The following is a 12,110-nucleotide window of genomic DNA, read 5'->3' as shown; positions in this document are numbered from 1 at the left end:
TTGTTTCAATACTTTTATAGTTCTGATGAACTTCTTAAGTAAATTAATTAAATTTTAGAGAAGAATATTTCTCAAAAAAAATGAGAATTACTTGAAAAAAATACTTCATTTGAAATCACCTCTTTCCATAAAACTATACCCTTCATTACCTTCTCAAAAGCCTAGGCCATGATGTTTTTAGTCTTTCCTAGCATATTATTGCTCAATATATTTATGTTTGATTCTCCATTCAAATGTTTACATTTGTCCTTCTATTTTTATAGTGCCATCTTAGTCTACTGAGGGCAAGGGGGATGATTTTTCTTGATAGTAATGCTTATTCAGTAGAATTCTGTATATAGTGGTTTGCATATAGTGGTCACTCAATCAGTGCTCTTGGTTGACTTTGACTATTGAAATAGATCCCCATCAATAGAAATGGTCACTGATAAAACACAAATTCCTCATTTTTATTTATATTGATGATTAGAGATAAAAGATTAAAGTTCTACAATTAAGAATAAGAACAATATATTAATCTGCTATAATTGATTCATGATTTAGTAAAGACTACCAATCATGGAAGCCACTGTATTTTCTATTCTAAATGTAGGATTGAAAGAATGAAGAGTTTAAAAAAAAGTAAAGGGATTTCATATATAGCATATTAAATATAGATAGATATGTATATGAAAATAGTTCTTGAAGAAGATTAAGTTTGTACAAGGGTGTCAGGGTAAAATATTCTGACTTTGATGATGCTTAGGACTTTATCATCACTATTAACATGTACCTCCCTATATACCCTTTTAAATTGTGTTTTCTAGCTGTGTGAAAGATACAAAATCATGTAACAAAATTATTCTTTCATTGAATGAATTGATGCTTAATAAGAAAAAAATATCCATTTATACTGTAGAGAAAAGAAATAAAAACTTCCAACATTTAAAAATAACCATGTCTGTCTTATGTGTCCTCTAATATAGAAAATACATTTTATTCATTAAGTTAAAATACACACATTAAGAAACACATGTTCCATATAACTTTAAAGGCAAGTTCTACACTCATTCATCAAAAATGCAATCATTAATACATGATAACAACTTATGTCAACGGTGTTTGTAAAATTTATTATCTTAACAGGCTACACATTTCTGTAAATTATTAGTGAACTAAGCAGCACATGTGTGTTGGCTATTAAGAGTACTGCCTAGAAAGCACCCTTGAGACCCTTGTAGAAGACAAGTTTAGAAAGGAAGAAATATGAAACAAGGGACTAATGTAGCATTGGAACAAAAGAATGATATCTTATTTAAGTAATATACCCCATCACATCTGTAGTAACTAGTTAAAGATATGTTCAACCAATGCGATGCCCAGGTCTTTGATGTAAATATAGTTATATTTATTTATATATTTTAAAAAGTTGGGCAAAATATGTTATACAAACCTACTAAAACCCAATGTTATGAGAGGAAGGCACCTTGAAGAATCTTGGGAATGTAAAGTCACTGCCAAGCAACTCCCCCTTTTATTTCCCCAACAAAAATCCAAGGAATGAAATCCCCAGTAACTTCTTTCAAAGTAATGCCTTTAATGTGTTTGATGAAAAAAAAAGGAGATATTACAATTGGGAAGGCATTGACTTCAAACAGAGGAACAAAATTCTTGAAATAACAGTTTAAAGTTATATACACATGTACACATATATAAATCCATACAACCATATCGGGGATTATTTTATATATTGCTCTTAATTTAGAGAAAACAATGAGTCACATACTTTTGGGTGTTTCTGAAGGTCAGACAATTTCTGCCTTCCCTTATTAAAAGGTAACATGAACATTTATATTGAAGACCTTTGGGACAGAAACTGTACTATTAAAATTGTTAATAACCCAGCTGGAAATAAGCCAAGAATATAATAAGTGAATAGAGAACTTGCTTTTTCTGACTTGCAAAAGTGACATAATTAGATTTAGCAACTTAAAGAATAATTTTTTTACACTTTTTTTTTTTTTGCTGAGGCAATTGGGGTTAAGTGACTTGTCCAGGAAGGGCTAAGTATCTGAGGTCATATTTGAACTCAGATCCTCCTGACTTCAGGGCTGGTGCTTCATCCACTGCGCCACTTAGATGCCCCTAAAGAATATTTTTAAAGTATTCAATTAAGAGCAATGATATGCAGAAGGACCATGTAAGAGTCTGAGAGACCAAATAGTGAGAGAAAAAGACAAAATGAAAGATAGTAAGAGGCAGAGAAAGTGAGAGAGGGTGAGAATAAAAATGAGAGACAGAGACAGAGACAGACACACAGAAATCACTCATTAATGAATTGGAGATTATGTACTCAAAATTAACCAATTAAAATGAAATCTTCATTTTCCAGTTTACCTTTATAGCATAATAGAAAGAGCACTGAACTTTAAGTTAGAAGGCCTAAGTTTGAAATCCTGGTTTTTTCATTGACCCTGAATGGTTTATTTAATTACTTAACTTTTGTCCATTGTAGAATGGGTATGATGGTAACTTTTCCATCATACCCTCCTAAGGCTATCATGAAAAAAAAATGTTTTATAAACTTTGGAGTAGATTATTAATGTGAATTATTAATCATTTTTATTCTCTCATCCACCAATTTTGCTATTTTTTGTTTATTATAGTAAACACGTTCAGCTTTCTGTAAGTGGCACTATGATTTTAAGTTAGAGTTGGGTAAAAGAATGTTTTTTTGGTTTTAAAACATTACATTTCTTCACTATTAAATGTATCATACTAACTTCATTCGAAGCCATTTCTTTTTTATTACCAGATGTTATAATGTGCCAGACTAATAGCTCTTAAATCCTCCTGTAAGAGAATTCACAATTTAATCTGAATCTGGAACCCTATTATGTTTGCAACATCTGAGATTGCTGGGATTTATATAGACAGATTTGGAGACCTCCCATAATTCTTTGGACAGGGATATATATCAAATGTAGGGTTCTTAACCTAAGAATAAGCAATTTGTAATCTATATAAGTGTTACAAAATCAAGCATGAATATGGTGTTTTTACACATATTACTTGTAATTTATATCACTTTTTTCTTGGAAACCCTACTTTTAGGTTTCTTTTAAGACTTTCCTTGACTAAATAACTGGACATGTATGCATATATTGTATTTAACTTATACTTCAACATATTTAACATGTATTGGCCAACCTGCCATCTGGGGGAAGAGGTAGGGGGAAGGAGGGAACAGTTGGAACAAACGGTTTTGCAATTATCAATGTTGAAAAAATACCCATGCATATATCTTATAAATAAAAGGCTTAGAATAAAAAAAAAGAATTTCCTTGACTGACTAGCAGCTTTCTTATATCTTTCCTGGAAAGACCACTTTAGAAGAACAGGCAATGTAGACACAGGGGTTGCTGTTCAGTTTTGTTTATACCATTCTAGGTACCTTATTTAGAGGAAATGGAAAACCACACATGGTGGCATGCTTTCAATAATGCTTTATTCTAGAAAGAAAGAACTCTTATCTAATTAAATTTAATAGATTAAGTGAATCTGCCAATGATATAGATCCTATGCCTCTAGAAACATTTATAAGTATTGCCAAACTCTAGCAGGAGGTGAACCACTCATGGCAAGAAAACCCTGTAAAGCTGTTTTAATGCCACAGATGGTAATAGGAGCAAATTTTGACCCTATATTACCTAGATCATTTGGCAAGGTCTGTAACTGCCTCTCTGAAACAAAAAGATACTCCAAACCTAAACCTTTAACATTGTGCTCAAAAGTGCAATTCTTAGGGCATGATTTGATTAGAGCATATTCCCCCAAGAAAACAACTTCAGTGTTGTTGTCCATTGTCACCTTATACTCTGTGTAAACTAGAAAACAAGATGAATGACAGTGCTTTGTCAGATTTTGCATATCCAGCTGAATTCCTGAATATATAATAATCTAATCACACTATTATAAAGGGAAATGGATTGTAACTCCCTAAAGAAAAAAAAAAATTCTGGCAAGAAAATAAAGTCTATTTAAATTTGACACTTTTATGAGCTAAGAATTACCTTTAATGGGGAATAAAAATGAAAATTAGCACTAATCCAATTGTAATATAAGGCAAGTAAAGTAAATACACACACACACACATATATATATGTATATATATTTTTTATTTAATAGCCTTTTATTTACAGGTTACATGTATGGGTAACTTTACAGCATTGACAATTGCCAAACCTCTTGTTCCAATTTTTCTCCTCTTTCCCCCACCCCCTCCCCCAGATGGCAAGATGATCATATACACATATATAAACATTTGCATGAATAAGACAATCTGTAATGTGTACTGATCGCATATTATTCAAAGGTAGAATGAATTGTTCTTTAAAGGGTATCAAAGACTTTGCCAGTATCTCTTTTAGTGGAAGAAATTTTCTATTAATTCAACTTGCCTAGAGGGCAGTTTGATGGTATAGTGGGAGAGAGTGCCAGACCTAGATTCGGGAAGACTCATCTTCCCAGAGTTCAATTCTGACCTCAGATAGCTACTAGCTCTATGACCTTGGGCAAGTCATTTAACCTATTTGTTTTAATTCCTTGTTTATAACATAAGCTGGAGAAGGAAGTAACAAAACCACTCCAATATTTTTGCCAAGAAAATTCCAAATAGAGTCACAAGAAGTGGACATTATTGAAATAACTGAACATCAGCTTGCCTAGATAGTTGGTGCTTTATAATGAGGACAACTCTTGAACTTTAAGACAAGTAGAGTACATACCTTGTAGATTTTGATTGCAATTATAGTCAGCCTAGGAAACAAAAACTTACCTCACATATATTTCTCTGAGTCAGATTAGGCAAACCCTAAACCAGAAGAAGGGTTAGACTAGTGGATCTATGGAAATGGGATCAGTGCTTCTGAAAAGTATCCTAAAACATTTTGTTGGACCTTTAAATTTTTCTCCCAGATAAGCTCTCACCTAGGACTTTAGATTTCCAGAGCAATTAAAATCTCAGGGAAGCTATGCCTCAGAACATAGATGTGGGCCCACTTTGATTTTGACCTTCAAAAGCTCTGAAGTGATTCTAGAACCTTTAAAGTCGTTACAATTTCCAAATATGTTGGTATAAGTTTCCAGAATCCTAAACAAAGATGTGGCCAATTCAGGAAAAGTGACTAAGTGGGAACCAAGCCAAATGGATTAGAAGCACTAATCCTAGCTTTCACTTAACACTGCTTTTTATAGATGCTTTTCTGTGATTCTCTCCTTTTCTGTAATTTACTCTCTTTTATCTACAGCATTTAATTTGTTCATTTCTTCTGCTTTATGCTCCCTTATCTATTGTCTTCATGATAGAAATCTATTAGACTTAGAATTGATAATTATTGTTAGAATAAAGTCCTACTTGATAAAATATCCCATAGTATTTGTGGATAGATGACTAAAATGGAGTATTGCTAAATAAGTGAAATTAAATAAACATAACATGTCTTTCCCAAAGAATTTCACTGAGGTCTTACTTTTGGTAACAACTCCTTCAAGCCGAATGATATTGGGGTGGTCAAATTGTCCCATGATGCTTGCTTCTCCCAAGAAGTCCCTCCTCTGCTTTTCGGTATAGCCTACTTTCAGGGTTTTGATGGCTACTGAAATCTCTTTTTTGGAAGGAAGTTTTAAGCGTCCACTGCACACCTCTCCAAATTCACCTAGAAGAGAAGGGGGAAAAGTTACACAAGTGTAAAAATTTCTCTTCTATTCATTGTACAATTCATAGTAAGCACTTTAATTATAATTAAAAATAACAGTTTTTAAGAATATCTAGCAAATCACAGACTATCCTAAGTTACAAAATGACATGGTAGGAGCTTCCAAATCCATTTTATTTCTTCATTCTTCTCTTTCCACTATTATAGTTTCGGAAACTTGTAAAGACAATAGGAAGATAGAATGCTACACTAGACTTTTCTTCTCCTGTTCAGGAAATTGCCATTGTCTCTAGAGATATCTCCTACCTACCACTTCTGTCATGGATTGAGCCCTCATCACTATTTCAGATATTCAGCTACATTATTTTCATGTAGATAGGCATTTGAACTTGTCATTGAACTTCTCTGAAAAATGAGAAGGATAACATCTGCTACTGATTTACTTTATAGGAGTTTTGAAGGATTACTGAGATATTAGCTATAAAATTGTCTGAGATGCTAAGCAGAAATGTGACATAATGGTATGAAATATAGCATATTACATATGGGGCATAGAGAAATTGTATAATACCTCCCTTTTTCATGTCTCCATTGAAAATATGCAAGACTCAACAACACTAAACAAATAATGTAAAATAATCATATACCTAAGCTATAGATTCTTTTAACTATTCCACAGATAAAAAATAATATTTAAAATATTTGATGCTATTGAAACATTATTCTTATAGATAGAATTTTATTAATCCTCTTGTAATATATTTTATTTCTCATAGTAATAACATAATAATAGTTATTACTATGAGAAATAGTGGCTCCTTTTTTAAAAATTGAAGCTTTTAATTTACAAAACATATGTATGAGTAATTTTTCAACATTGACCCTTACAAAACTTTCTGTTCCAAATTTTGCTCTCCTTTCCCCAGTCCTCCCCTAGATGGCAGGTAGTCCAATACATGTTAAATATGTTAACATATATGTTAAATCATACACACACACACATATATATATATATACAAATTTATACAGTTATCTTGATGCACAAGAAAAATTGGATCAAGAAGAAAAATAAAACCTGAAAAAGAAAATAAAATGCAAGCAAACATCAACAGAAAGATTGTGAATGCCATATTGTGATCCACACTCAGTTCCCACAATCCTCTCTCTGGGTGTAGATGGTTCTCTTCATCACTGAACATTTGGAACTGGTTTTATTATAGCTTTTTATTGAAAAAAAAAAACATATGCATGGGTAATTTTTCAACACTGACCCAAGGGTCAAAACTTTCTGTTCCAACTTTCCTCTCCTTCCTTCCACACACTCCCACCCCAGATGGCAGGCAGTCCCATGCATGTTAAACATGTTAAAGTATATGTTAAATACAATATATGTATACATATTTATACAGTTATCTTGTTACATAAGAAAAATAGAATTTAGAAAGAAGGTAAAAATAACCTAGGAAGAAAAACAAAAATGTAAGCAAATAACAGAGAGTGCAAATGCTATGTTGTGGTCCACAATCATTTCCCAGTGCTCTTTTGCTGGGTGTAGCTGGTTCTGTTCATCACTGATCAATTGGAACTAATTTAGATCCTCTCATTGCTGAAGATAGACATTTCCATCAGAATTAATCCTCATATAGTATTGTTGTTGAAGTGTATAATGATCTCCTGGTTCTGCTCATTTCACTTAGTGGCTACTTTTTTTGAATGAGAATATGCTAAGTAAAATCATAAGGTTTTAAAATCAAAGACAATTCATTTAATTTGCTGGAAAGCTAAATTTTTGAGTATATAATTGATAAGTGGTACAAAAGATTACATTTTATAAGCTTTCCACAGACTAGAGGCCATTTCTAATAGAGTTTGTGATGTTCATTAGGCTTACTGAAAACAATAGTATAAGAATTTAACTTAATTTCTTCTATTATGATATATTTTAACATCAACAAATTAGTTTCTGACTGATAATATAACTTTAAAATGTAAAATTAAGACTGTCTTTAAGTGGATACTTTTGAGTTATATTCAATGATATTTGGTCACTTCTGTACTGATAAAAGATAACTGTGTATTTAGAAATAAGTTAGTTTTCAGAGACTAAACTTAGGCCTTCCTTTACTGGAGCTGATTGTCTGGAAGGAGCTCATTTTCAATATCCCTTGTAGAAAAAGAAGTGGAAACATATATTGTACAAATTTAGAAATATGGGCTACTATTTACATTCTTTTATTATTTATTTCTATCTTGATTAAATGTTTTTGTTTGATTTTTTAGTATTATATTTTGTCTGGGGCTGAGGTCATGGTGTGTCACTGAATATCTGAGAGTGAAATCAATTCCATGTGATCCCAATTTTTAAACTGATCTTATTAAGTGTATATAAATCATTCATGGAACATTCACTCAAACAAAAGAATACAAATAGATATGCATATCTCAACATCCTTGAGTTACATATTTTGGGGGCCATGGGAAATAAAGTTGCACAACTATATCTCAAGAACTTGGGCCATTTTCATAGACTTAGTCTTTTCCTAAGTGGTAAGTGTCTATATGGTTTTATACTAAGATAGACAAAGGGATTCAGAACCTTTTAAAAATAAATATATCTAAACTGAGCATACTCCCAAATGAGGAGTACACCAATAACTAAAACAGAAAAGGATCAATATAATGATTAATAGAATTCCTTTGATATCAGGGCCTACACTCAGAGATTTATCAATAATTCTAGCTCTTTCTGCTAATTTCAATTACTTCCACATCTCCATAAGAAGGGGGCTGATCTAATTATCCTGCATTGACTTCTGGGAATAGGGAAATGAGGCTTCCTCTGTAGTGTTATATTCAGTTCTGGACACTTTGGTTTTAGAAATAAATTAGTAATCTGAAGAGTAAAAAGAAAGAAAATAAGGTGGTATTCCATAACATATGACCATGAGTTGAAGAGAATAAGACTTGGAAAAAATTAAGGGAAACAGGATAGATGCATTCAAATAGTTAAAAGGTGATTATATAAAGAAGGGAAAAGATTTGTTCTTTTGTACTCTAGTGGGTGAAACAGAAATCTAAGCTTGGTGTCAAGAAAAATTGATTGACAGAGTTGTCAAAAAATAGAATAGACAACTCTATTGTCTATCAAAAGAGATAGTAGATCCCTCTTCTTGAAAATCTCTAAGGGTTCAATGACTGATTAGGTATGTTAAAATGGATGGTTCCTTTAATATATGGGTTGAACTTGATAATTACTGAAGTTTCCTCCAAATTCTCAACTGCTATGATTCAGTATATTCAGTCAATTTTTAGCAGAGCTCCTTAAGGGCTAGAACTTAATCTAATTAAATCTTTGCATGTCTAACACCTGACATAATGTGGTAGTTGCTTAATAAATTTTTGTTGAATACCAGTTAGTTTTTTTTTTTAATGTACCAGTTCATATTCCCATAATTTTATTTATGTCCATAAAGATGATAATGAATCTACCAAAACTTGATTTTACTTATATGATTTAAACTTCTTCACTAAAAACATTTTTATTTCTTGATTTGCAGACCACATTTTCCCTAATCACTACAGATGGCCTTGAAGGCAAGGATATGGTATCTTTAGGACAAATATAAGAAATTGCAGTACTTCTTTTCATGGAAGGAAGTAAATATTTTTAAAATTTTTCATTTTAAGATGTGATACATACAGAACACACTTGTTATCCAAAATTGGAATGGGATTGTGATAAATGCAGTGAATGTAATGATCTCATTCTTTATCTGTGCTTTCTGGCTTCCTTTAAGTCTCAGCTAAAGTCTCACCTTCTGCAATAAATCCTTCTCAGGTCCCCTTAATCTTAATGCCTGCCCTCTGGGATTATCCCCTATTTATCCTGTGTGTGTGTGTGTGTGTGTGTGTGTATACATCTTGTTGTATATAGTTGTCTTCATGGTATTTCTTCCTGTTAGCTATTAGCTTTGGACTGTTAGTTCCTCCAGACCAAAAACTATTTTGTTTTGTTTTGCCTTTTATTTTATTTTGTTTATTTATTTAATATTGCTAATGCTTAGCACAAATCCTAGTCCAAATTAAGCACTTAATGAGTGCTTGTTGACTAACTGATTTAATAGATAATTAGTTCCTTGTTACTAGAAAAATTCAAGCAGAGGAAGGATAATTATTCATAATATTATTCATAATCCAACTACCCAAGAGAAAGATGAAGTACATTGGCTAGCCATCATATGAAAAAAGAGCTATAGATTTCTATGGTGTTCTCTTCTTTTCTAAAATATAATCCATTCTCTGGGAGCAGGTTTCTTGGGAAGGTTTTCTGGAGGCAGCCTTAGCTTCAGTTCAGATAAATAATCACCTCAAATGCAGCTTGGAGTTAAAATCCAATCTTTTGTTGTCTCTTCCAAAATAGCCCAGTTACCTTTTTTTGGTTCTGAGAGCTCTCGTTGCTAGTCTTTTGCTTCTGCCAGCTTCTGCCTCTAGTTCAACTTCAACTCCTGGCTCTGAATCTCCTGACTGAATTCTGGCTCTCAATAGCTTCAACTGACCCTCTGAGACTGAGAGCTTCTTATATATGACCTCTTAAAGGTGTGAACCCAAAAGTTGAGTCCTCCTCTGAGAGAGTGGGATTGTGGGAGGTGTAAACTCTCATACTGAATTCTGAAATCTCCCAACTTGTGAACTCTAATGTGTGAGCTAATGTGTAGACTCTCTTAAAGGTGTGAGCTCTAATGTGTGAACCAATTACACAAGTATGATTTCTATCAATTCCATTGAGTTAACACTAGGATTCTAAATGCAATAGACAAATGTGGGATAATAAATCTGTTTTGAATTCTCTCCATACTGACCTTCACCAGCTAGTTGGTCAAAAGCTATTTGTACATTAGCTCCTGTTTGCCTATTGCATTGGGCTTGAATCCTACATAATTCATAAAACTCCAAAAGCCACAACAAATTTTGTCCAGATTCTAAACATGTCCTAGCTATGGATTTCCAATCATTTGGGGTTAAGACAAATTATCTAGTACCATTTTAACATAAGAGGATGTAGCCCCATAAAGAGTGCAACCCTTTTTTAAATCCTTAATTTTTTCTAAATTAAAAGTAGTGTATCTTCTCCTTTTTTGACCTGAAGAATCAAGCTCTTCAATTACAGGATATGGATTTACAAAATCAGATAATCTTGTTCTTCATTTTTTGCCTTAACCAATGCCTTTTCTAATCTTGTCATATTCTGCTCCGCCTCTCCCCCTCCTCCTTTTCCCTCCACCCATGAAGGGTTAATTGATGGGGGAGGGTCATGAGATGTGAAATGATCTAATATCACACTCAAAATTGTACTTAACTCCATTCTTATCTGATTCTTCCTCCTTTTCACCTAGTTAGTTAGAACCTCCCCTTTCTGCTCTTTCTTCTTTTTCCTCATTCTAACACTTATATAATTTCTTAAAGCCAGTTGCATTCTAACAGATTTCAGTAAACTTCAAACTCTGTTTGAATGAGGGATCGGACATATTTTGCATGTCCTTGAAAGATAATTAGATTCAAATTAGTTGAAGGATCATGAAAGGCATACTGTTACATTTTAGAAAAAATTAATTCACTGGATGATTGGAGGATAGATTTGAATAGGGAGAGACTTGAAGCAGGCAGGCCAACCACCAGCTATTGCAATAGTTCAGGCATGGGGAAATGAGACCTCAAGCACAAAAGTAATAGTAGCATCAGAGAAGAGCAGGAGGCATATTCAAGAGATATTGCAAAAATGAAATTAAAAGGCCTATATAGTGCAGCTAGTTGGCACAGTGGATATAGATAATGCTTGGCTTGGAGCAATGAAGACACATCTTCCAGAGTTCAAATATGGTCTCACATACTTATTATCTGAATGACTCTGGGCAAGTCACTTAATCCTGTTTGCTTCAGTTTCCTCATCTGAGAGAAGGAAGTAAAGAAGGGAATGGAAAATCACTTTAGTATTTTTGCAAAGAAAATGCCAAATGAGTTCAGACACAGCTAAAAATGATTAAACAGCTAGCAACAGATTGGATATGGGGTTGAGGAATCTAGGAATATTTTTAGTTTTTTTAGCCTGAAGGACTGGAAGAATTGATGTTACTCTCCACAATAATGGAAAAGGTAGAAGGTAGGAAGGGTTGGAGAGGGGGGACAGAAAATAATGAGTTCTGTTTTAAACATGCTGAATTTAGAAGAGAGATTTATGGCTGGCCTGTACATCAGGAAGATCCAGGTTTAAGTCCTGCTTCTGACACCTACGGGCCATGAGATGTGGAATAAGTGATTTAACATTGAAGTGCCACACATTGTTCTAAGACAGAAATTACAGAGAAGCTGCTGATCAGTATTCATAGAGGAAGATTGATATTTATTCACAGAGCATCC

The 12,110-nt window shown here is 33.0% G+C and overlaps 1 protein-coding gene across 2 annotated transcripts in view; it reads right to left on the bottom strand.

The window, feature by feature from the left end:
- Window positions 1-12,110, bottom strand: part of EPHA3 (EPH receptor A3) — a 427,207-nt gene that overhangs the window by 52,086 nt on the left and 363,011 nt on the right. For both annotated transcript variants that reach the window (XM_031958855.1, XM_031958856.1), the window contains one exon: window positions 5,511-5,696. In XM_031958855.1, the coding sequence (XP_031814715.1) occupies window positions 5,511-5,696 (186 nt within the window). The remainder of the gene's footprint in view (window positions 1-5,510; window positions 5,697-12,110) is intronic.

The sequence above is a fragment of the Sarcophilus harrisii genome, chromosome 3 (genome assembly GCF_902635505.1).
Source record: "Sarcophilus harrisii chromosome 3, mSarHar1.11, whole genome shotgun sequence".
Taxonomy (NCBI): domain Eukaryota; kingdom Metazoa; phylum Chordata; class Mammalia; order Dasyuromorphia; family Dasyuridae; genus Sarcophilus; species Sarcophilus harrisii.
The sequence above is the reverse complement of the archived record's forward strand: the minus strand, read 5'-3'. Positions and strand labels throughout refer to the sequence as shown.